Below are 27,726 nucleotides of genomic sequence, written 5' to 3'. Positions count from 1 at the left end.
ACTTACGACTAACTGTTCGTATAATATTAATACTTATGTCATTAGTTTTTATAAAATATACTGCGGGATGTAGGGGTTCAATCATCGACTCCAAAAACTATTTTAATCTGTATTTAACACTAGACAAACACCCTGAAGTACCCAATGTGAAATGTGCTCCGGTGTCGTCAAATATGCCTCGAACACTAAACCAGCACCAAGAGCGTCTCGACGATTCGACGTGATATATACTGGAGTTTTAAATGTATTCTGCAATAAAGATAGATATGTATATATTTCTTATGAGAATAGAGGTTCGATGAAAAATTAAAAATTGTGTGAAAACATTGCTACTATAATAAAATCTTTCAACTCGAAATATATCGAAATATATCGAAAAACAGTTAAACGTCTGCAGATTACAGTATTCATATCGTAACATATATATACACATACAAAAAATATATAAAAAAAGCAAACCTGTAACTTTCGCTTATGAACTTCAATAGGTATAATGGTCAATATTGGTAATTCTTCTATCAAGACTTTCGGGTGCGATCTTTTCAAGCAATACTCCTCGACGTCCCATCTGGCGCCTTCCAAATATAATCCATGCACATAGCAGCCCTATATTTAGAACGCGGAATAACATTAACATTATGCGTAATAAAATACGATATATAATAGGATAACTATTTAATTGAAAAATATTATTAGAACTTACCTGATCGGGTCTTTCTTCTATGTCGTCCGGTCTGGTGAACTTTGACACCGCCGTGTAAATAACACAACGATCAAGGGGCCAGTTATTCTTGCGGCAGGTCATTTGCACTAGAGCTGCCAGATAAGTTTCCGGTACGTGCAATCCGGACAGCCAAAGCACCACGGGTTCGTTTGCGCCAGACTGCGTGAAAAAGAGAGTATCATTATAATTGCAGAGTGATACACATTACAATTACACGAAGTAGCATGTGTGATAATTCGACGTTTCACTCGGCCGTACCCAATTGGTATACTGATCTATCCTCTTTCGAAAGTGGTCCATCCAGCCAGCAAGATTCTTTCGCGTGTCTGGCGCCAATTTGGCCCATTCTTTGGGCAAGGTACCGTTATAAAGCGCCACGGAAATGTTGTCCAGCACTGCGTCCATTCCAATTTCGCCGACAATGGCCTGAAGTAAAAAGCAAGCATGCTTTATTCTAGATACCAATGCAGTTTGATTAAAATAATCATAAATCTGAACCTGAAACGTTTGAGAAATATGTTGCGAAATCTAGTTAAAGAGTATGATTAATTGTACTGAACTTTGAAGATTTATCGTACCTTTCTCAGTTGATTTAATGTTCTTGTCATTGTTCTTATTAATATATTGAATCTCTCTAATTCTTGGAATAACACGATCGCAGTTGGTGTCGCAGCTACTCCAAAGTTTTTCTTAACTTTAGTCATATCGTACGGCACAGGTATCTTGCTCAAGATTTCTTTTGCTACGTCATCGATAAATTCATCCTTGCTTACACCGGTAACGCTCACCGCTAGATATTATTGTAGTAACTACTATTAATTTCATAATAATATTTGTAAACTTTGAATTATGCTATTTTATTCCTAAGTTAAATCTTTGATTCAATTTTGAACGCATCTTGAATATAAATGAAGATATTTATAATAATATGAGAGAATTACATAACAATTAATATTACTAAAATAGCGCTTGGCAAGTATGACAGAATAGTACCAGTTTGCGGTTGAAGTTCTACGAGATGCATCCACATTTCTTTAACTGCGTGCGTAAAGTATCCGATCTCCGCGTTTGGATGCAATCCGAATACCTCCGGGGTACTCACTAGCGGAAGTTCTTCGATGAATCGCAGATAATCATCACGATCGCCTTCCGGCGGTAACACGTAGTCGACGATGTCACTTTTATAAAAGTGGAACGGTTGAAACTCGTCGAACAGGAAATCACCGAAATATTCGTCCACGTAGGTGTAGGAAATGCGACGGTCGTAGCAGTCTATCACTCTTCCGCCATACATCACCTTATTTTCGAGTATAAAAAAATGTGAGTTGCATTTAAAACGTGTTTGAAAAAGATACAATTAAAATTGGCACAAAGCAAAATTGTGCAACATCAAATTAAATCACGTAAAATTTTATAATCTACTAAAACTTTGTCGAAATTCGAACATACCTCGCAAATTAAATATTTCAGACTCTCCCATGGTACTTTAGATTCATCTGCGGTCATTGCCTTTGTCAGATAAGTATCCAAAATAGCAGTACACACGTTAAAATCTGAGTCATTAAAATCATATTTCACGTTCCATCCAATCTTGTCATACTTTCTCCTCTCCTGCGACAATTAAGCAGCGCTTGATTAAAATTGCTCTCACAAGTATACGACTGCTTTAAATATTCGCTCACCTGGATAACCCCGTGATAAAATGCTAGAACGTAAATTAGGTGCTTGTAAAGGGGATGAGAGCAGCTATTCAAGACCTCTGGTCGCATGTTCAAATACGTGTTCTGCAGATTCAGTTTCAGTCCACTCGGTGGTTCCATGACCACTGCAAAGCAACTTTGTTGAAGTATGCGAGTTTTACAGGCGATGTTCAGGATGTTCGTACCTTTCACAGATTGTTGGAGTATTCCAATCGGAAATTTGGGAGTGGGTTCTGTAGTGAGCCACAAGCGAAAATCGGGATGAGGTTTCCCTATATTCTCCACGATTTTTTCCAGCTCTCTCGTGAAAGGCAGCAGCAGGTGACAATTCTGGAGCATCAACCATTGACCTCTTGCCATCGCTATCTCCAATAATTCCTTTGCGATCTATTATGAAAAATGTAAATTTTATAAAAATAATTGAAAATAAAATTTTGAAATCGAAGACTAGATTTGTGAGCTCAAGATGCATTATTGCTTATCACATATTCAATATATTCAATGTATTACGAATATATTTTAGGATTTCTATGATGGAAAAATTTTGTATTTCCCAAATTTTTATTTAAACTAAATCTTTTAAGTTTAATCGGATTGAGTGCTTCATCTTACTTTGTCTTGATTCTGACCAAGAGAGAGGTATCTAAATTTTCCTCCGCCCCAGCCATACTGATCTACCAGCTTCATCAATTCCGCAGTAGGATCCGAGCCTGGGCTCAGAATGAAAACTACGGGCATAGTAGGTGAACTTTCTTCGAAAATCATGTCGAAGCTCATATGAGGCGGTGTGATATATTGTTCGCCCATGATTTCAGTAATATAATTGACGATGGTACAATAAACGCGATCCACACGGAAACAGCGTAGTAGCATCAGTTTCTCGAATGGCGTCACTCGCGCGCTATAATTGCAGGGAAGTTCTTCTGTTTCCGGTGTATCCGATTCATACCACTAAGCAAATAATTAGTCATTCAATTTTGTAATTAGGTTTTTGGAGAAGATTCTTTCTTTATACAGAATACATGTAAATACGTTTATTTGTAGAAATTTTTAAAGTATAATTAATCCAAATTGAAAAAACAAGTATTCTAACTTTGTAAATCACGTTCAAAATTATAAAATGAATTTAAATATTCTTTTGAATTTAAATAAAAAATTTTAATAATAATAGATTTAATAATAATTATATCTTATTAAATTATCATTATTTAATTTAAAAATTCAAAATTAATATGCTTGAATAATTATAGTATTGGACTGAAAGTCCAACTTACTTCCTTCCATTCGTCCGCGCAATCCCGAAGTTCATCCGGAAGCTGTTCAAATTTTTCCGGGAAATCGTTTGCTAACTTGAGAACATCCTCCCAGCCCGACAAGGGTAACCATCTAGTGGGATTCGCTCTGGCCGATTTTTCCAAGGCCATGCTGCCTTTGATGAAGAAATCCAGCTGCTTCTGGTCCACATTGCCCAAACTCTGCTCTAGTTTTATACAGATTTGTAAGGAGAAAAGCAACTTGTGCCGTTCAAAGATCCCGGTGCAGCCGTAATTGTAGACGTTCTTCGTCAGCATCGGTATGATGTTTTCTAGTCGTTTCTTGAGCGTTGGATCCGGCAACGATCTTCTCAAGGAATGAATAAATACCTCGATGTAGCTGATCAGGGAATATTGATACATGGCGTTCACAGTGGCCATGTCGGCCAGCACGGAGAACAAAATAGCGCCTTGTCTCGCCACCGGACGATAGCCTTCGCGTAATTTATTGATATCGGCAGAAGTAACTTTCGCGAGGAACAACTTGCTCATCACCTCATTGGTGCTGGACTTGATGTTCTCCAGAGTCTCGATAAGATCGATGTTGTCCAGCATGTTCCCTTGGTCGGTGGCAATCTCTCGTAAGAGACTGTTCTCAAGCTGCTGCAGCAGATTTTTGTTCTCGCTGGTCTCCATGATCAACGTTTCCCGCTGTTCCTCGATGTCCGGTCGCTCGATTCTCACCACCACCGATAGAAGTTGGTTCTCCAAACCCTGAAATAGAGTGTTTAAATCCTGTGTTATTCGCAAGTAAAATCTAATGCGTCAATTTAATATAATAACATTAATAATACCAGTGATTATTTTATAATATTATAATAATTATTCTTTAAGTAATATTTCTATAGTACCATTTTTATGATAATTATTATTATTATTTCATAATAAAACGACAATGAAATTACATCAATTTTGGATATACCAATATTAATTAGATAACAATTAATATTAATATTGTATTAACTTACCTCCGTCGTGACCATATAATTGATAACAACTGCCTTGGTGAATACAGCAGGCTCTAACGTTGGATTGGACGCTTTTGTCGTTAGATAGATACGGAACCTTGGATCATAATCTACTTTCTTGTCGCCGAGAATGACGAAAGTTCGTCCTGCGACAGCTGCCGAAGCGTTTAATTAAGCTTACTGAATATTCTTGTTCGAACATGTGTTCGTTTCATGAATTTTTAAGTTTCCCGACTTACTCTGAATATTTTTGGATAAAACGTTATCCAAGATAGGATCGACTTCGTCGACATCCTGCAAGAGCACTGGCAAGCCGTACTTGATTGCCAGTTCCACTTGTTTTAAAAAATCCGCGTCTGTGAAGGAGAGGATCTTCAGATTCTTCTTCTGTTCTCTTTTCTTAATCCAATTCAGCGCTTCTTGCTGGGGATCGATGCAAAATGGAAATCTTGATGCCTTCAAGATCAATATACCATTTTGTACGGATAGTTCGTCTGGTGGGAGTCCTTCTGAGTTCCACCTTTAACCGATATATTAAAAATATTAGATATGCAGCTTTATGATGCCTTTTCTTTGATACTTTTTATTAATTAAATTCTAAAATTAAATGCAGAAACAATAGATAGTATATAATTTCGTAAAATTATATTTTGCGATATCATTTATGAAATAGTATGTCTAATTGTTAGACATGATAGAATATATATGTATTTGTGAATTTAAAAATATTTATTTATTTCCTCACTTTCCTTTCATTATTCATTCAGCAACACAAGTTTTCCATGTAAAATTAAATGCGATTCTAAACTTTTCATTTTAATTAATGCGGAGAAACGTAAGTATTTCATGAAAATAATTCCACACTTTCACATTATCACATTATTACATCTACGTTGTAAATAGTATAAGTAACGTTAATAGTAAATTATTCAAATAATTAATTACAAATATTTTAATAATTATTTAGTGTAATATAAAATATGTATAATGTAATATATCTTACTTGCTGATTTCAACGTCGTTGCTTAATTGCGTTTCGAACTTGAAGAGTTTCGTCAATGGCAACTTCTTCTCCTGGATGCTTTGCTGCCAGTCGTTGTACATTTCGTTCCTAAACTCGTAGGAAAATGGACCGCTGTAGGCGAGGAACGCCGCACTGAGTAAACAATTTCCCGTAATTTTCTCCATATCATCGTGTAAATCTGCCAATTCCTTTTGCCAACGTTCGTTCTCGGACGACAACCCGGTGATGAGTTTATCAGCGGCTACAAGACGTCGTTGCAGCAGGTCCGTTTCATCTTGAAGCTCTTGTCGTTCGTTCATTGCAACATCGTACTTTGCGTTCAGTTCTCCAATTGTTTTTTCCAATCGTTTCAACTCCCGTTCCTCCTTTTCCAAAGCACGTCTCGTCTTTTCTGCCTCCACTTCGAGTGCCCGGACCCTGTCTATCTTCGGCTTCACCTGAAGAAGGAGATTTATACAAGTAACTATTGATAAAATCATTAAAGAAAAGAAATATCGCATCTGAAGAAATGCTTAAGACATCTACAAATTTAGAAACTAAAAAGATTAAAGCATACAAATTTTAAGCATAATTATATATTAAACTTTTTACAAATTATAATAATTTCTCCTTAAAATCACAAATTTAGTAAATAAATTGACAATGGAATTACGAAATTCCACGGAATACCTCTCTATAAACGGCGTAATAATCCAAAACGGCGATCACAAATTTGTATAAGCCGTATCCTGCCTTGCTGATGGCCTGCATCTGATCCAGCTTATCTGTCTTCTTCAAGTGCGCTCGTACCGCTTGCTGTTGTTTCAGAGTGATCTGATCACAGTTCATTTCTTGCAGACTCCTCACGAATCCTGGATCGCTCATCATTCCCTTCGCTCCTTTCCACGACACATCTTTAACGCCTCGAAGAATCGCGACGCATTCCGAGACGATCTGCACTGGCTCAGGCGGAGTAGCAAAAGATCTGAATCACCATCATTAATTTAAGAAATTTGATGTTTAATTCGTCTAAAATATCTTTTTCATCTTTTTTAAACTTGAAATTCCTAGATACTCATTAATGATTATATATTGTGACATAAAACTGCGCAGACGAATTTTAGATTGCAGAACTTATTGAAGTTCAAAGTGTTGAACCTTATTTCGGTGATATCTGCTTTATCGAGTTCGCCCAATGCAAGTCTGGCCGCATCAAGACCCGGTTGTGCTTCTGCTAATGCCTGCTTGGCTTCCATTTCCTCTTTCGCAATGATCTTTTTCTGGTTCTCGATTTCCTCTCTTTTTTCTTCGCTCAGCTTCTTCTTCTCCATCGCAATGTCCGTGCTTTCACCAATGGACGTGAGCAATTGCTCGCAGTTTCTTGTTTGATCAGCCACTTTAACTCTTTGCCGGGCCAAGATCTCATTCAATTCCGTTAGAGTTACCGAAGCTTCTGCGATCTTTTGTAATCCTGAAAAAATTCATTTCTCTGTAAAACTATGAAATTTTGCCTTTTTATAAAAAAAAAGATGTTATGGAACGTGCATAGAAGTGTAATTTGTATGTAAAAAACTATTCTATAAAATTTAAGTAAGTATAAGGCATAGAATAGTTCGAAAAATATGTTATTATATATCCTGGAAGGGTTTATGAGAAAATTTTTAATCACCTCCAGATAGACGTGCGCAATGTGAGTTTATAAAGTCCCTTTTCTCTGTCAGCAGTTTTAAGTAAGTATTGATAAAATCCAGAAAATGTCTTGGCGTAACATAATTCCGTCTTCTTAGCTTCGTCGTGAAATCTACTGTATGCTGTAAAACAGACGTGTGCACGTATACTATGTGATCCACAATTGCCTCCCTGTGTTCCTGCGGTACAATCGGATTCTGAAAAAATTAATTCCTTATTTAGTATTTGAGCATTTTCTTTCATATTGTTTCTTTACTTACATCTCTGAGAAGGACATTTGCCACTGCCATCAAAGCTTGCTGCGGCCAAGGAAACATCCAGTCTATAGTAGTATTGTTGATTAGGCCGGGATAATTACGACATCGTGTGCGCAAAGCTTCACTTGGACTCATTACTAGCGCTACCCGCAAATTGGCGGTACACGTTTTGGCAAAGTATGACCAGACGCTCTTCCTGAAACCAAGAACACATGTATAGTCAAATATAAAATATTTAATCTAAGATAAAGGAGAGAGAATAATAGAATAAATTAGACTAAAAAATAAATAAAGCAAACTAGCGAAATTTATAAAATATTACGGAAAAGTTAAATATACAAAAAATATAATGAATTGAAAAAGCTTTAAAAATCTAAAAAAATCGTAACTTTAAGGACGAAAGCACAACAAAAATGCGAAAATCTAGATATCTAAAAATCAGCACAAATTTTGGAGTATTTCCGTAAATTCTAAGAATATGAATAATAGAAAAAAATAGTCTATATAATGTCTATATTATAAATTTAATTATTATAGAAATACAGAAAAATTATTAATTATCCAGAACAAAATTCTGTACAAAATAAAAATTAGATATTAACTTACTTTCCAGCATCGGAGCCTGCTTTAACCACCGCGTCTCTGCAGGAAGTGATGATCACATCCTTCTCTTCGTCGTTGAAGAGAGCCGGCACGAGGCCAGCCGTTAACATATTGTTCACCAACTCGAGGAACCCCTCGTCCTTGATATGAGCGGACGTGAACATGAACACGACTTTTTTGTTTTCCACGCCAACCATGTTGTACAGATTTTTCATCTCCTCGCGAAAGAAGGTCGTGTTGTATCCGCGACATAGAGTAATCTGAAAAAGCTGATAACCGGCGGCGAAGGCAGCTAACTTTATCACGGATCTCTTGCCGCTGCCACCTGCACCGACAACTAACACGTTGCCGCGATGCATCCGCAGTGCCCGATGCACTCTGGTCAAGTGTTCAAGCGCGTCGTTGAAGAGGACCATGTGAAGCTTCATCATAGTTCTTTCATTGTACTCTTCGAATATCTATTAATTATAACAACAAAAATAATTAATATATAACATAAATTATAATTGTAACTAGTACAACACAGGCGCGCGCTATTTCATTTTTCAGTGTTAATAATGTTTTCGCATAATAATATTCATCTATTATTTATTATGTACACAATTATCACATTCTACCAAATTGTTAACCTTCACGCGAAGACATTTAACACGGCTTTTTTAAGAGTGGATTTGGCATGTTGCGAAGAGTTTTCGACGATTGAAAATCCTTTAGATTTATGATACCATTATTTTTTATATTGCCTAGAGTTCTCTGCTATTGAAAATACCGTAAACTCGGAAATGAAAAAGTTCTAGCCCTTAGAAATTTTTTCTTTTCCGAGAAGTTCTTAGTTGTTGATATCATTATTTTTTATATTGCCTAGAGTTCTTTGCTATTGAAAATACTGTAAACTCGGAAATGGAAAAGTTCTAGCCCTTAGAAATTGTTTCTTTTCCGAGAAGTTCTGAGTTGTTGATATCATTATTTTTTATATTGCCTAGAGTTCTTTGCTATTGAAAATACTGTAAACTCGGAAATGAAAAAGTTCTAGCCCTTAGAAATTTTTTCTTTTCCGAGAAGTTCTTAGTTGTTGATATCATTATTTTTTATATTGCCTAGAGTTCTCTGCTATTGAAAATACCGTAAATTCAGAAATGAAAAAGTTCTAACCATTAAAATATTTTTCTTTTTCCGAGGAGTTCTGGGATATTTATATTGTTACTAGTACAACACAGGCGCGCGCTATTTTATTTTTCAATATTAATAATGTTTTCGAATAATAATATTCATCTATTATTTATTATATGCACAATTATCACACTCTACCAAATTGTTATCCTCCACGCGAAGACAGCCGCGCGATAATAATCTAAACTGAACATAACGCACAACGCGAATCGAGATAACTAATCAGCGTCACGGAAAAGAGGCAACAATGATTTCGATTTGATTTAACACGGCTTTTTTAAGAGTAAATTTATAATGCATATAATTTTGCTGTGGAGGTGAAGAGAAAATTTTCAGTCAAACAACATTGTAAATATAAATTAAACATATATGGAACAGAAAATTGACAGAAAAGAAAGTTAACTGATTTGTAGCATTCGTGATAAAAACGAACCTCTAGGAATAAATTATAAACCGCTTCGTAATCCAGCAGATCCTCGTAGAATCTAGGCTCGTCCTCGTTACAGGCATTTCTGAAATCACCGTAAAGCATTGGATCTCTTAAAGTGTACTGGATCATTTCCGGTTGTTCTTCCCAGTGAGTTCTTATCTTCTCCTTCAGCTTTTCGATTACCAAATTCTCATCCTGGAACGAGACAAGGCTGTTCACGAGTGACGCTTTAATTGGAAGGAAAGAGAGAGGGAAACTCTCTAATTACTTGCGCGCTAATGAGTCGATCGCCCATGACCCTGGTGACCTCATTTCTCCACAATCTGACAAATTGCTTCACGCCTGGGTGGAAGTCAGGATGACTCTGAAGAAGCCCAGCCATAATCCTTGAAAGATCTCGCATGTTGAAAATGTAGTGGAACTTGGACGGCGTCGGCAGCAACTCCTTCCTAACTATCTAGAGAGTATTGCGTTGTTGTAACACACATCTCATTACATGTTCGACCAAATTGCGCAACGTATCACGAAATTACCTCGTAAAGCTCCAACATCAATTGCACGAGTTCGTCTGCAATAGATTTAACTTCTTCTGAAAATGTTTGCAGATGACCGGACAAAATACTCGTGTAAATGTAATTGAGAGTCTCGCTGGACGGGAAAGCCACGTTGTACACTGAGAACATCGAGATGAATCGCGGATCGACTTCGTTCCTACCGCCACCGGGTTCTCCCATGGCTGCTAAATAATCTACGCAGCAAGCAACATTCATTAACATGGTTGAAATCTCTATTCATTTGTAATCATTAACATAGCAGTCATTAAAAATTAATATCCCTAATATAAAAATTAAAAATGCATAAAAAAATAAGCAAATTTATTTTATTATTCAAAGAAGTGATATTATTTTCCCAATATGACTGTACTCACAAATGTCCTTTATATATTTCCAATTTAGATCCCGTTCGCGATCGTAAAAACCACCTCTTTCAAAGAGCAATTTGAGAAACGCAATGGGTTGTTGGGTTCCGTACGTGTCCACGATTGGCATGTTCATGTCATCAATAAAGACTATTAATTTCTTGCCGGGCGCTGGTCCAAATATTCCTCTCGTTCTTTTCTCCATTACTGATTCGATATTTCTTTGCACGTTCATCGAAGTCGTCCTCGAGGAGAAGTTAATTAGAAGTTGCTCCTGTTCAGTATTATAATGAATCCTCGTTAAATACAAAATTTCCGTGGCTTATTATACATATGTGTTATATTTATTTATGATATTATAATAATATAATATATTACACATAGTATTATTTTATACTACGTTATTCTATGAAGGATAATATTATTTCCATAAAATGTGTGATGTAATTAATATATTATAAATATAGAATAATGATAATTGTAAAGTCTATATCTTTGCAATATCGTTTTCTTTACTTACATATTTTTCAGGGCTCAAGTTTCTTAGAAACTCGTGGACAATTGCTGTTTTGGAGGTGCCAATTTCTCCTACTAATAGTACCGGTCTTTGCATATTGTTCATGAGATTCATAAACCAAGTCGTACGCAAAGTATCGATCGTCTGTACTAGAATGTCTGAAAAGCTTTTTTGTCTGTCGTGAACATATGCCGGTACCAACCATTTCCACGCCATCCAAATTTTTTTCTTAACATCCAACATATAATCGTACATGGTTGGGAAGCTTGCGGGTATGTGCCCTAACAAGTATATCAGGTTTTTAAATTAACAAGGACACAGAAAGATTCATGAACAAAATTAAATTTTGATATATAATATATTTTTATATTGTGAGTATCAAATTTATTTAATTCATGCTTTCCAGATTTAATTGATCTTTTATCTTTTTGATTTTCAAATAAAACAATAGCCTTCAAAGAAAGAAGAAGAATATATAACAATTTTTAATATTTTTAATAGACTTACTAGCGCTTGCCATTTTAGTAGGTGTATCTTGTATTAATATAAACCCACATATTTTCTTCACGTGTTCATCGAATTTAGAGCGTGCCTCATCCACAATAGACACGCCAAGTGACCAATAGCATGCTTGAATGTACATTGCCTCCCAAAGCTCTTCTTTTGTCACTCTTGACTCCAGCAAATTGTCCTCTTCATCTTGATCTACAGATTTTTCATCTGCCGATTTGTCTTTAAGCAATGATAGCAAACCATCGAATACGTAGCAGAATTGAGTTACCTTAAAGATACGATTTCGTAAAATTAAACAAATTTAGCCATTACTACTACTCGCCTACTACTCGCGCTTGCTCGCAAATGCGGACTAATCAGTATTCGTCAGCGAATCTAGTAGTTACCATATTAAGTGCAGTCTGCGGTATGATCATTCGAAGCGGCTCGATCGCTTGAAGGCCGAACATTCCTTCAATAATGAGTTTGAGTGAGCTGTGCACGTATTTCTCGCACATTCCGTGAAGAAAATCTCGGTCAGCTTTGCTCTTGACTTGTATCCACTTATCCATGTATGGCTGGTAGCCCAGGTTCTTCGGGTCAACATAAACCATACCTGCTCTCGTTACTGTCGCCGGCGAGGCGTATTGCAGATCACCTACCTTTAGCACAAAAAACAGATCATTATCGAAACGAGATATTTAATCCTTTATTTTTAACAAATTTATTTTATACTTATACATTCTTTATTTATTTAATTAAAGGGATAGTTTAGCTATAATTTATATAAACGAAATGGTGATTATCTTTCTCGAAATAATTCACCTTAACTTTACTATTAATTGCAATAACAAGTTATTTATCTAATACAATAATATTATTTGTATCTTAATTTTTCCAAATAGATTTTTGCAAAATCGAAATTCTTTTGGAATATGCAATACTCAATATATTAAACTACCTCGAACAATAGACTGCAATGATCCTGCATTTTGATTCTCTCCTGATTAGCCAGAGTCAGTAGCTTATTGTCGTCCATAACCGAATTCATATTTTCAATCCACAATGCATCCACGTCACCGTCAAAGAGTATATATTTGCGTTCGTCCCTGTCACTGTCCAGTGGCCTATTAATTGCGCGAAAGATGTTACTCAGGAGACCATCGATCCAATCGCGAGTTGTAGGTTCCAGCATTCCATATAATTCGACAACAGTGCAAGCCTTGATTAACGCGAGAAACAAAGATTTGCATGATTAAAAAATAAAATTAAAGAATAATATCATGATTGATTGTTGCTTACCTTGGGGTTTAGAATGTACAATTTCGTGGGTTTATTCAGATGTGTTTGTGTTCTGCACAATGTTTCGATGACCACCGTCTTGCCACCGCCGGTGGGACCAATGACCATCGTTGAGTGTCTGGTCATCATCACCTCGTACAACTGCACGACTTTGTCTACCTAATAGCAACCACCTTATTATTTATTTAATTTCAAATCTCGCAATGCTCCTTAAAATAGTTGAATACGAAGACTGCGTTAAGATATAATCTCTGGAAGACAGCATTTACTTGCTCAGGTAAGACGATATATCCATGTTCTTGCAACATCAACTCAACCGCCTCGCTGAAGTTTGGATAGTGCACTCGGGGACAATCCAAATCAGGAAAGAGATCCCGAATCAAACCTAGGAAGAGCGGCACGTCGTCGTATACAAACTTAGGTAAGTTCATGTCTCTGAGGGCTCTCATCAGCACAACATTCTCGGGATCCCCGGAAATTCTCTTCAGTTGGCCGGCCATGTTAAGCACGGATTTGAGAGCCCTCAAGCCGAAATCGTAGTGAGTTTGTTTGCTCAACTGCTCGCTCGCCAGTTTGTAGAGAACTGTCATCTTTTTAGCGAGCATCTTTGCTGTCAGAAAACCGGCGCTGAAAAGCTTGATCTGGCAGATCAGCTCGTTGTCCGGCACTACGCAGACCACTGGTCTGAAGAGCGCCTTGACGGATTCCGGCAGTTCCGTACGACCGGCGTATCCTGGATTCATCGTAATGAATATTCCCACTTTCGAATCCAACACGATGTCTTGATTCTCAAACTTTTAAAGAGCGCGAAAATATTGTTATAATTGCGAGATAAATTGTTTATATTAATAATCGCTCATATTATATAGCTAATTAAACAACATTTTTAATATAATAAATATTAGTGGAATTATTTAATAAATACATATTTAAAAAACTAAAAATAATATAAAATTTAGATTGAATAAAGAAAATTTAGAAAAGAACTGAGTAAAAAACACAGTATTTGAAAAATTGCATCACTTGATTATAACTTGAGCAATTACTATCATATAAAAAACTAATTACAAATATAATAAAAATTTTCATTTCTAGCATTCTTCTATTAATTTTGAGATCATTATGATATAAATTTATATCATTTTCAGCGTTCGATATTTCTTAATTTCAATATTTGTGTACCGTGAATCTTTGCGCCTTGACTTGCAACGCTGAGCGTATAGTTTGCAGTTGTGTCGAGATAACAGAAAGAACGGAACTGTCGATTCGATTGAATTCGTCGAAGCAACCCCATGCTCCGCACTGTGCAAGACCACCCAGAGTTTTCCCAATCGCGATATAATCCATACCTTCTCCGCAATTAGTGACGATACACAAGAGTCCCAGAGCTTTCGCAAGATCTTTTACTGTTTCAGTCTTGCCAGTTCCAGCAGGACCTGAGCATTAAAAATTAAATATTAAATTGCTTATTGTAGAAAAATTAAATATCTTTCTTGATATTAATTTAAATAATGTTCTGAATTTGATGTAGGATTATTATATTTATTGTATAAATATAAATTAATATGCAGAGAGTTCAAAATTCGTTTACATCTCTTTTTCTTTCTTTTCTCCTTTTTTGCGAATTATATGTCATATTATTCTCTAATATTATACATATATTTCTATGCTTTATTTATTTTAATCCAAGTTATCATATATTTACCGATTTATCATATAAAATATGATCACCACGTATAAAATCAATGAGAAGTTATTATATTTGATTCGTACTTAAGGAATTTGTAATTCTGCTACTATACTTAACATACCTGCTGGCGCACCACCTAAATGCATCGAGAGGGCTTGCGTAATAGTAAGAAATATCCTATCCGTTAGAGGCGTGATGACCAATCTGCCATTAAGACCCATGTATTCATACCCGTACTCAAAAGCGCCTGTACATTGGTTCATCCATACGTTGTCCAGATCATGAACCCAGTAAAATCTATAGTGTACAAAAAGATCGTTGCAGATTGCAATGACATGGTTCTCATTTACAATAAGATTTTAATTAAATTCTTTTACTCTTTTTAACGATATATGCTTTTTAAAATAAGAAAATCATTATAATCACTAAAAATGTAAGTTATTATTTAATTACTTTTCTAAATATTTATAGAGTTTTTTTTATAAATATTTATAAAAGCTACAAAATTTTTGAGTCACGAATAAAAAAGACAAAATTACCTTAATTGGCATTCCCATTCGAATTCCGTGGGATCCATAATGTTGTCTCTCACGAAACTCTCAACGATATCGCGGATGTGCACATCGATAGTTAGAACCATGTCGATTTTCTTTCTATCATTGTTTGTAAGCGTACCTTTACCCATCAGTATCACTACTTCGTCTAACTGATTATTGAGTTGTTGTAATAACTATAGAAAAAAAAGTTCTTCAATCACTTGCAAGAGATTCTATCATTTGCGCATTTTACCTTCTTCATCGCACGTTTGTCTCCTTGAGATATCTTGTTGAAAACATTCTCTGTCTCTGCGGTCCACCATATTTGGTTGGCCGTGATAACCATCATTCCTTGAAATTCGAGCAACCATTCTGTTCTTGGTCTTCGTACCTACGTAAAAATCGTTAATGTTTTTATCATATAACATTTTTTAAATTACAATATATTTATATAAAAATATTATATGATTAAGGAATCTTTAGTTAGTTTTAATTATCATAATTTCTCTCGGCAATACTTTAAAAGAACGAAAACTGCATGTAATTACATGAAGATCATAAAATTAAATTTTACTTCGAGTTTTTAAGTAAATCTTAATAAAATAGAAATACTTTTCGATATAAACCTTGCCATAATTGTAGACTGCTTTCTTCGTTAAGTATCGATCCGATCTCTTCATTTCTTCGAGAGCAACACCCATCCAGATTTCAATATTACTTTCCGTGGTCACAGGATTTCTAAATTCCATAATTTCCTTTTCGCAGGATATAAGAGCCGTCACTAAGAATTTGTTCGTGTTATCAACTACCAGTCGAAACTTGTCGAGATTATCGAACATTTTTCCTACATGTTCCTGAATGACTGCGGGATCGCTACTGCCGAGAATGCTCAGCAATTCATCGTCGCTAATGAAATTGAATCGCGGGAATATAACGCGTTTATTACGCAAATATTCCGTCAAGGCTTTTTGGCATTTCTCGAGGGTTGCTATCATGAGTTCGAATTCCTCTTTTCGGCCTGAGAAATTAACAAATAGAGGAAAACAATTTAATACATTTATTTATCTGTAATAATGCGACTTTTGTAAGTCATATCGAAATTGGAACAAACACATCTGTCTATGTGTGCTATCTGTATATGCCTATTTGTATATGTATGTTATTTTTTAAGAAACGGTCATTGGTCTGATAACAGATTGGTCGAATTATTACTAAGTTAATAATAATTCTGTAATAGTTCTGTACTGTAAATAAACCAATTCACAAGAACGATTAATTTTGATATTTCTCGATTTCTCGAATATACATCATCTATTGTTATTTCCATCCTAAATCCGAGATATCTTAATTTACTTTAGTCTAATTTATAATAATGTGAATTGTACATGTGAATTCAATTTAAAACAATTTTTCTAAAATACCTCGAATCATGCAGCATTCTAAGACGTTGAGTCTCTTCGATGTGTCAGTCATGATTTTCCGAAAGGTTTTATCAATGTCGTCGAATCTTTTCGTTTCGTCCGGTAATTGAAGGCGAATATCACCTACTACGAAAATGCCCTCGAGATACAGCCACTTCCGCTGAAGATCCACCCACACCTCTAGAACTTCAGAGATCGTATGCATCGTGCGTTCCCACTTTTGCACGACATTGAGGAACGGTCCGATAAATTGGGAAGCTGCCATACTGTGCACGGTTAACATGTTATCTTCAAGTACTGAATTCAATTCGTCGAGTGGTCCAAGAATGAATCCACGATCTTCTGCACCTGAAAAATGTATGATCGTCTATATAAGTTTAGACTCTTTATTTGTAATTTATCTTTCATTAATATTAATGAGAGAGAGAGAGAGAGAATGTAATAATGAATAAATTAAAATTAATAGCTTTTAATTTATTCATATTTACATTACAAGATTTAAATCTATTTATTTCATAAAAATAATTAAAATAAAAGTTTTACATGGTGGTACCTTTATAATGTTTCACCATGTTGAATTCCATGGATTTCCACACTTCTGCTAATTCCTTCACGCCCCTTTCTATTGCAAGCTCCTTCACTGCTTTCATCACAATATCTTGCGCGATGTCTTGATACTTTCCTAGCTCCATGGCGAACATATTTTCCAAGGTAAATCTGGAATCGTTCAGTAATCATATTTATGCATTCAAATTAAGCTGTGACTTATAGCATTTGAAGAAGCTTACCCCTCTATCGTAAGATATTTCCCTTGCGCCATTTTTGTATTGTATTAAAAACTGTCTATATATTATTAATTACGTTCTTACTAAATTGATATTAAACTATATGCACTCGCGAATGAGTTTATACTGGTCATTAATGATTCATTACGACATCATAATCTAAAAGACACATGTGTGTAATTAAAAAGATTATAAAATAATAAATCTCACGCAAACCTGTTGATTTAACTGATAAATTATACATAGTTTTCCTGCAGTAATTATTATAGAATACAATGTATATCTTTAAAGAGAAAAAATATTGTGTACATACAAATTAAGTTAAAATTACATTAATAAAATATAGATATAAAGATACGCGTGTATATAATATTCCTAATTCATAAATATTACTATTATTATACATTAGCATCCTATTGACTAAATATATATATTACATATTGATTAAATATCTAGATATAACAAAATATAACAAAAATGAAGATATCAATTATCATTCGCATGACAAAATGATAATAATTATCGCAATGTATATAATTATTTCTTTAGTAGGATCACATTCTGCCAATTATTCAAGTATTCGCACGATTATTAATCATTAATTATTAACACTTGCTCAATTATGAGTCATCCTCACACCTGTCCGGGTCCATATCAAAATATTGTCCGGTTCTGTGCATCAATTGCTGCCAGTGTCTCTCTCGCATGGCTTCGTTCTTCAACTCAACGAAGAGTGGTATCGAGTTCTTAAAGTCTTTCATATTGGCATCCAAAGCCTGGCCGACGTTCATACTCCTGACGGCCTTTGGCATTCGCCGGAATTCCCTTATATAGTGCTCCATTCCATCGATGAGTTGCTGGGGATTCAAGTTCACCCAGAGAGTCTGAGCCCAGACTTCTCGCGCGCTTCTCTGCTGCTTATAAAGATCGTAAAGCATCTCCATGCCCTCGTATTCCTTCTTAATGTTTAGAAACACCGAATAATCGGTCGACGGAAGATCGAAAAGGATTTCAGACTTTATCAGGTTCAGACGTCTCTCCTCATATTTCTGTATCTGTTTGCCGTATGTCTGTGAATAAAAACGAAAAGGTAAGGTACTATATTTACAATTTGACTTTCGATAAAATTACATTACCTTTTGGAAGAATTTAAAAAAGATAATTAAAGTTTAGAAGCACAGATTTCAAATTTTCTTTTTCTTTTAAAAAGAGTGCAAGAATATATTTCAAAGTATTGTTTTCTTTCATTTTAAACATTTTACCTCCATCTTCTTGAGTCCACTCTCCAAGTCGTCTCCGATGCTTCCGGGACCGTGCGCTTCAAAATCTTCAGCAAACTCTTCTATTTCCTCTAAGAACTGCCGGATCTCGTCTTCAGTTAACTCGGAAAATTTGTCGCTAGTGCTTTCTAAAGTTGAAGCTCTATAAAACGCTCCGAGATACAAGGATTCCCAATCGCGTTGCAATTCATAGGCCATCGCTTCATCCGAGAGAGAGAACGTGATTGCGTGAGCACGCATAGTTTTAAAGCACTCCTGATAAGAGAGGAACTGCACCTCAACTTGGACTGCCATCCTTTTCACATCGGCGATCGCTTGCATGATCGACATGAAACGATCCAATCCGGTGATTACTAGCTCAACTTCACCGCGAAAGGCTTCAATTTGAGTTTTCAACTCGTTCATAGCCAGCACGGTGTCGGCTAGAAGATAATTCCCTAAAACTTGTTTCCATTCCTTTGCATGACGCTCAATGCTCGATAGAAGTGGTTTCAAATTGAGCCTATAAAAAAAACGCGAGTAAAAATATCTATATCGGAGTTAAAAGGCAGACAAGATATTAGTTCGAAAAATAAAAGCTGTAAATTTAAAAAATTTATAAATAATGTATGAATACTGTTTTATTATTGGATATTATAATTACTATATAATTACTTTTAATTAACACATGAAGTTAATATTTTTTAGAATAAAACTATACGAAATTGTTTTATATATAAGTATGATAAAAATCGTTGGTACCGCTTTACCGTACACTGTTTATGTCAAAGTAATCTGCCATATCTTCGAGTTCTCCTAATATGCCTTCATAAAACGTAAACTTTTCGTCGTATTGTAGAAGCGTAGGCCGTGTTGCTGCGAATTTTTCACAAGCCAAATTTTTGTCGAACGACCACAAATTGCTATATTTTTTCCATCTCTGCAGATATCGCCAGCATTCCACCGATATTTTATACGCTGTGTCCTGAACTACTTTCACAAGCTCGTTGATTACCTATTAGAAATTATTTAATTTATATTGCGAAAGGTACTAAATTAACAAGTAAATTTGATAAAATATTTACTTATTAAATTATATGAACATGAAATAAATTAAAAATCTTAAATTTATTATTTAACTTTACGCAACTCGAACACTCATCACATCCTCGAAGAAACTGAACGTGACTAAATCTTCCGAAAACTCTTTTCTTTGCGGTTTGCACTCTAAGCAAGTTCTGTACATCCATCGGGAGAATCCTTTCAATCTTTCCAATAAATCTCGCACATCAAGACAAATCAGGTTACAAATCTCGGCAGGTGACGGACGCAGTATCACTTCTGATGCCATCAATATCGCGTCCACTTGGAAGATTGGTTTAGCTTCGTTCAACATTTTATTCAGAACTTCCATGTTTCTTACCATGCATCTGGAATCAAATAAATATCTTATAAAATGACTAATTAATGTGATAACGAAAAAATACATACGTTATAAAGGCGGCAAAAATTTTCTTCTCCAATTTCTCATACAGCAGCTGCATAGCTGGGCTTTTCCCAGTTGAAGTATTCAATACTAAGCTTTCCAACTTTATAAGCATCGGACTGATTGACTTATAAGTCTTCGACATTGATAATATCAATTCACTCCTCCGATTTTTTATTTCCAGAAAATAAGTCTAAAAAAATTAAACATTAACAAATAATTTAATTTTATTACATTAAATCATATTTGCGCGAACAAAGAATAGAGAATATTGGTAATAAGTTATTGCTAATTATAAGAATACATATATTACAAACAGATTTATTTTAAATAGATATATTTATGTCATATTATCATACAAATTAAATAATAATTGAAATAAAAAGTATTAATTCTTAATATCATTTCTGGAAAGAGGACAGGTCGATCAATAAAGTTTTATTTGATAAATGTTATTAATTATTAAGTGAGAAAGAAAAGTAAAATTTTCAAGTAAAACATGATACTGTACCTGGCACGGCAAGAGATCCTCTGACTCGGCAATTTCCTTCTTCATAGAAAATAGATGATACGATTGTAGTTCGGATTCTATCCGATTATCGAGATCTTTCTTCATCTGGTTGACTTGCTCGATCAAGGAATTCAAGTATTTCAGCATCTTACTACAGGACGATGCGTAATCTGAAATGCTCAGGGAATTCCAGGCGAACCGCGTTACACCAGGCTGAATGTGCTTTTCGACATCCTGCAGGGTCCGTTTCAGCAGCTGTACGTCAGCCCTGTCCAACGTTTCCAGGACATTGTTGTATCCCTCGATCATCTTCTCAGTGGCATGGATGTCCGCTCGTAACCGATTCTTTTGCACCCCAACATCCCTGAGAGTCGCAGGCAACTCGAAACCTAGCTGCTCCATCAATTCTGCTTCTCTAATCACCTCGAACATTTCCCAGTTGAAGTTGAGCTGGAAGCGCAGTTGGCATTCTATCAAAACAGCACCGCTCATAAAATCCATGGTCTTCGTGCGAGCATCATGCTTGTCCGAAGACACAGTGGACGGATTGAGATCCTTCAGTGAGGCTCCTTTGGCATTGGGCTTCACTTCCGGGCGCGTTTGTGCCGCAGAGACAGTCTTGAGACCCATGGCGGCGGAACTCGAAGTCTCCGCACTGCGTTTCGACATGATCACGTCGTGCTTTAGTAGAGATTCGCGCGGTGTTGGCGGAACGGAAACCACGTCCTTGCTCTTCATCTTCGGATGGAACAGCTGGGAGTTCTTCGTGGTTTGCTCTTTACGCTCCGGAAAAGTCAAGGTGGCGGGAGGATCCCGTTCTACGCTTATTATTCTTAGCACACTCTTCTTCATGGTACTGCTTACCGTCAGCTGTGCCTTCTCGAGCCACGTACTGAACTTTGCTTCTTCGAACTCCTTCAGCTGCTTCGCAATGTCGTGATACTGGTTGAACGCGAGCAGCTTCAGCTCGCTGTGCTTCAGCTCCTTCACTTGTTGAAACGTTAGAACCGGTCCGCGTAGTCTGTGGAACAGCTGACGCACCCAGAAGATTGCTCCTGCCATCGGTGGGTGATACGTCAGCAATGGTGGGTATCGTTTGTTCCGGTGGAATATGTTCTCCACGATGCCGATCTCCTTGCTGAACTGCTGCATGATTACGTCGAACTTTCGTAACAATTGCTGCTGAATGGCAGCACGGGTTTTCAGGTTCTTGAACTTGAGCAGCATCTCGAGTGCGTTCTCTGCGCTGATCAGCACCGTGAAGCACTCATCGATGTAGAACTTGGCCTGATCCTCCAGATACGTCACCTCCTCGTAGAACCACGCGATCAACGCCTCCCAGTTCTCCTTGTTGAACACGTGGAAGACGTCGAAGTCGGCTTCTTGAATCGGCACCACCAGCGCATCCACGCGCTTGATCACCGCGTCAATCTGCGCCGGATCGTTTATGATGGATTTCAGGTCAGCGCCAAAAATGTTGTAAAAGTCCTGCAGCACGTCAGCGATCTTGTGCAAGTCACCGCACACCTCGGCGAGGTACTCTGTGTTCCGGAAGAGACGCTTCTGATCGAATTCCCAGCGACTTCCCTTCCCCGACAGCTCGATGTCCAGTCTGGTCTTTAGGTACGATTGCTTCCATTTTCTCAACATCGCGCTAGCTGCGCTTGTCTTCTTCAGAACCATTGCCAGAGGCTGCTTGAACAGCATGGATATTCTTAAGTTCTTCCTGACGTTCTCGCACAGCTGCCACGATATCCGGTCCATCAGCAGCATCATCTTCTCCTCGTTCGAGTAGTAACTCGACAACACCCAGAGCATTCGCAGACCTTCCGTTAATGAAGGCATGCACTCCGTTATAGATTCGAACGAGTCCGATTCGGTAATCAACTGCGATGTTAAGTAACAAAAGTGAGTTGTTCGAGTCTTTTCATAAAATTAAATTAAAAATTGATAGTAATAATAAAATTTTTATACTTACTTTAAAGTATCTCAAAAGAGTTTGGATGAACTTATTGTTGTCCCTAGCTTCAACGTAATTCTTCCAGAGTTCTGTTTGAAAATACTGGAAACTTGAAGCGATTGGCGAGAGTGTCTGATCCAGAATTGTGAGGATTCTCTTTACAACGGGCGTCTTTAGCTGTTCAACCAACATTGTTAATCCAGTCTCGCAGTCATACCAATATTGATATTCCGTTATTGGTCCTTTTTCCAGAAGCTCTTTATTTACGTACGTCTCCAATACCTGATTGATAAGAAAATAAAATATAATACATAGAAATTGTTAATATTTGATATTTAATAATCTGTAGGCAAATAATAGATTATTTTTATTGGTGCAATTTTCGTTGATAAATATATGTACGTTTATCTTTGAAATTAACAGTTTTAGAACACTGAGTATTTTATATAAGTAATTAAAAATTGCAAGATAATAAAACAATTCAAATATGAAAATGACATTATAAATACGAAGAAGAGACAAAAAGTGTATAACGAAAAAGGATATTACAGCACTTACTTTTTGTATATGTTTCTCCCATGACATGACTACTTCTTCCATTTGTTCGATGATATCTTTGTTCTTCATCAACATCTCATCCGTTATCGCAGGATCATTCAGCTCTGGAATTTTCGGTAGCGGCAGCAAGATATCATCTTCTATATGCTCCAATGTCCTTCATCAGCACAATAAAAATGAAAGAAAAATGTTAATTATTTGAAAGCAGTATAGTAATATATAGTAATGTATAAGTATCCATCTTCGTTGTAAAATGGTAATACTAACCAATCCACGCTCTTGATTAAATTATCGAGATAATGCAATATGTCTTTCTTGCTCTGCTCGATCATCGGCTGATGCTTCTTTGCTTCTTTCAAACTAGCCAATCTGCTGGCTTTTGATTCTGACACAGACACTCTTCTGTCGACTTCCTTCGGCTTCGGCTTTACTTTTTTTGGGTCTTCATCTTGCAATCTACGCGCGGGAATTATATCATCTTCTTTGCCATTTTTATATTTTTGTACGCCTAAGTCCTGTTTAGAGATTATTGTGGATGCTCTCCGGAACTCGGAAGGTCTTCTGAATGCTGAAACCTTTAATGAAGGATAAGAATATTAAAATTATTCATTAAATAATGTATCGATTCTAATTATTGACTTGAATCAATACACGTATGTATGAGAGATTGAGGAAGATAATTATATTTATTACATAAAAGAAATTTAGATAAATCGTGTTATGATGGTGGAGATTTCTTATTGTGCTTTTTGAAACATATTTTGTATACCGGAGATACTTCGGCACTCGGCTCTTCCTTGTCTTCGTCGATCTTCTTAGGTAACCATTGCTCCGATACTTCCGGTCCCCTGAACTGGCTCTCCACCAATGGTTTAAATACCTAAGCGTACATTTTTCATGTATTACAATACATTATTGTGTGCTTCATATAATATTTATTTATTATGTATTAAAATATTCAAACATTTTCATGGTTTTAGTATATCTAGTAAAAGAGCGCAAACTTTATTATTGAATAATATTAATTTGAAATAATGTTTGAAATAAATGTTTAAATGAGATAGAGTTCCGCGATGTTATAGGATGGTTCGCATTTGCGGACTAAGGATTAATGGCAGCATGATCAACCAGTGAAAGGACTATTACCGCAATCAATCGCGATCGTATTGAACAATCCTTACATCGATCAGTATCCTATTCAAAGAATACAGGAATCTGCTGTTGAGCGCGCCCACCACCAAGTAATTCACGATCTCACCGAGACATTCCTCGTAGGTATCGAAAGAAGGTATACCCTCGTCGCTGGTGCGCAAAAAGTAAAAAAACGTGGAGACTTGTGGGTCGATTTTGCTGGTGTCTAGCTTGCCGCACATCATGTGCAGCACCGGTGTCTTACGAACTTTCTCCACCAGTTTCTGCAATTGCCACAAATCATATTATTGTTTACGATCGGTTTCGCTCAACTCGCTTTAATTGCGTTTTAATCAATTACTCGTCCCCTTCTAGGTTTATAACTGAAAGGAGACAAGAAATCAGGTGAATTATGATTAATATTAATTGATATCAAAACGTTAAAGCTAAAATTAAATGTCAAGTGAGTGGTTTTCCTCTTTTCCTTAGTGAAAGTTTGAGTTTTTTATGTACAGAATTAATTCAAAAATTTTCAGAAAAATATATTTATGTTAATTCACGCATATTTCTTAATGATCAACCTTGGTAAGTACGTATTTATCTTCTTCTCCTGGCGGCGGAGAAAAATTGGAACTATCTGAAAATTGATGATTTATTATATCATTATATATATTTTTTTTAAATAAATCGTATAAAATTACAAAACGTAACTGACCAGGAGGCACGCTTTTTTTCTCTTCCTTTTTTTTAACAAAATCGCCGCTGCCGTTCTGTTCTCCATCGTCGTCCTCGTCTTCTTCCATCTCTTCTTCGCTGGATTCTTGTATACTAGAAGTGTGCAATGTGCTAGTACTCATCGTTATGTGACTAGTCTCTGAATTGGTGTCCGCTTTTACGGCTTTGGATTTGCCTCTTTTAGCTTTCTTTGTAGGTTTCTTTTCTTTTTTCTTCTCGTCGTCATCGTATTTCTCTATTTTTCCTAGCATTGTGAAAAATTACCATGAATTTCTTTCTTCACTCTGATTGAAATGTCCAATAAAATATCACGAGAAATATAATTTCAAAATAGTTTTTACCATATAAAGCTGTTTTTAACAAGGAAGAAATATAAGAGGAAATAAAAATTAAATTTTTAAACAAGGAGCAAAATCATTGAGAGAGAGAGTATGCATGCTTCCATATTGTAATATACGTTTATATTATTGCATGTAAAAACGCACTGATTTTCAACGTAAAAATTAATTGCATATTAATATCGAGCATAACATAACTAAATTCTTTATCGTTTGTTAATCTACTGTTACATATTTCATATTATTTCATATGTTATTATGATATTAATATAATGTTTGAGGCGTGATAGCAACGAAAGACAATAGGCACAAAAAGTGCAATTTTTGCAAATACTGTGCAGTCTTATAAATTGCGAAATTTTTACCAGAAGCGCTCTTAGTTAACCTGCGTGCTCTGCTCTTTGAGGTGAATGTTGTCAATGCTGTTATTTTACGCTGACCTAAAGTCACGAGTAACTGTCGTGTATGTTATGCTATTATATATAATTACGTCATGATTTCTCTTACTATTATTCACGGAGTATAACATTATAATTAATTTAATATGAATATATCAAAAAAGATTATGAGAATGATAAAACCCATTGAAAGGATTTGATAGATATAACATATCCTCTATAAAAAATATTTCAGCTTACTTTCTTCCCATACCGAAACTTCTTCTTGAAATACTTCACTGACGTAGGTTTTATAAAAGTAAATCACATTCTTTTCTAAGTCCATTACCCCGTACAAGTCCAATATTAGAAAATTTAGTAATTTATCCTCGAAATATCGATTATTCGCCTAATAATCACAGATAATTAGTTTTAGTCTCGATAATCTTCGTAATCTTCATAAATTACACGTAAAGGAAAATTAATTACGTTAATAAGTACGTTGAAAAGATGTTCCTGACCGATCAGCCCAAGAAATTTTAAAACTCTGTCGCGAATCCATATTATTCTGTTTAAATAAAGCAATGTCAGTAGATGAATTTTACGTAAAAGAAAAATTGTATGACAAAAAGAGATTTTGATATCAATACGTACCGATAGTCTATATGCGAAGTATCTTCATCAGCTAGACTTTCTTCTTTTTCCTCTTTTTTATACTCACTGTCCTCCATATTATCGAGAAATTCGAAAATTTCTACAGTTCGCTGATATTAATCTCCTCTTACGATTAATCAATTCTTTGTAAATTGTATCGACAGAAAATAATTTTTTATCATTTCTTAAAATAATAAGATTGTACTTTGTACATAATTCACTTTCTCTGTATTCTATTCATCTGATATCTCATTTCTTACATTTCTTACAAGCTTATATTACGAAATATTAATGTGTCTTTATTTACAGTTTATCGAAAATGGAAAATTGTCACTGTGAATGACTTTTCACGACAGTACGATGCTTCTCAACGATATTCAGACTCGATTAAATCTAATTAAATCGTTCTTCGAGCAGTAAACGAGTTTAACGCTGCAGCCAACGTTGCCATGGTGAATAAACAGTCTTTCAGTGTAGATTGATGTAACGACAGACTATATATATAGGATAAACGAGAATTTATTGATCACGTAATGGAAAAAAATTTGTATAACGATATAGATGTATTTAAAAAAATAGAAATGATACAGGATCCTGGGTTAGGCAAAATACAAAATATTCGCAACGCTACACGGATGTTCTCTTGTACGCACACACAACATGCTGTTACATACATGCAATACTGTCCTCTTACACATGAGCCGTTGATACCATTGTTCAAAACATTAGAAATGTTCATCGAAGCCCATAGTAGTAAGGAAATCAAGAAGTAATAAAAAAAATTTACAATAATTTTACTTATAAGATCTTATAATATCTATATGGTCACAGTAAAAGATACATATTTTGGCGTAGTGAAAGTAATATTATGCTACACGAACAAATGATTAGTGTAAGTTTAGAGAGATGCATACCTACTACTCACTGTTACTTTTAATACTAATAAAATTAAGTTTATTTTAATTTATAGTGAAATATTATTGAATCAATTTCACTCAATTATGCAAACCTTTCTTTGTAACATAAATTAGTTGAGCTACATATATATGTCTACGCATCGATTAATATTAATAGATTCATCATTCTTTAAATCATACAAGCATCTAATTTCTGAATTCATCAACATTAATTAATTTTATTATTACTTATTATTACTTAATTAATATCTTATCTCCTAATCACGATTTTATATGTAAAA

The 27,726-nt window shown here is 35.5% G+C and overlaps 1 protein-coding gene across 1 annotated transcript; it reads right to left on the bottom strand.

Annotated features, from left to right (window-relative positions):
• Window positions 1–82: 82 nt before the first annotated feature.
• Window positions 83–26,934, bottom strand: LOC105277693 (dynein heavy chain 10, axonemal). The gene is made up of 53 exons (XM_026971044.1): window positions 26,529–26,934; window positions 26,364–26,442; window positions 26,136–26,283; window positions 25,765–25,937; window positions 25,140–25,371; window positions 25,006–25,061; window positions 24,475–24,708; window positions 24,063–24,173; window positions 23,561–23,868; window positions 23,294–23,450; window positions 22,754–23,017; window positions 20,776–22,662; window positions 20,270–20,451; window positions 19,929–20,208; window positions 19,549–19,793; window positions 18,782–19,301; window positions 18,159–18,589; window positions 17,288–17,451; window positions 16,735–17,082; window positions 15,926–16,331; window positions 15,567–15,690; window positions 15,317–15,507; window positions 14,899–15,074; window positions 14,270–14,523; window positions 13,357–13,881; window positions 13,088–13,246; window positions 12,747–13,007; window positions 12,193–12,447; window positions 11,801–12,074; window positions 11,297–11,574; window positions 10,786–11,050; window positions 10,391–10,605; window positions 10,102–10,314; window positions 9,861–10,052; window positions 8,261–8,715; window positions 7,658–7,850; window positions 7,378–7,594; window positions 6,867–7,179; window positions 6,399–6,693; window positions 5,709–6,166; window positions 4,945–5,225; window positions 4,706–4,860; window positions 3,699–4,451; window positions 3,037–3,375; window positions 2,610–2,811; window positions 2,407–2,549; window positions 2,174–2,335; window positions 1,718–2,021; window positions 1,303–1,514; window positions 983–1,150; window positions 704–883; window positions 460–606; window positions 83–249 (listed from the first exon to the last, which is right to left on the bottom strand). The coding sequence occupies exons 1-53, from the start codon at window positions 26,603–26,605 to the stop codon at window positions 103–105; spliced, it is 14,808 nt and encodes a 4,935-aa protein (XP_026826845.1). The 5' UTR covers window positions 26,606–26,934; the 3' UTR covers window positions 83–102.
• Between the last annotated feature and the right edge of the window lie 792 nt (window positions 26,935–27,726).

The sequence above is a fragment of the Ooceraea biroi genome, chromosome 7 (assembly GCF_003672135.1).
Source record: "Ooceraea biroi isolate clonal line C1 chromosome 7, Obir_v5.4, whole genome shotgun sequence".
Lineage (NCBI taxonomy): Eukaryota > Metazoa > Arthropoda > Insecta > Hymenoptera > Formicidae > Ooceraea > Ooceraea biroi.
This window is presented reverse-complemented; position numbering and strand designations above follow the sequence as displayed.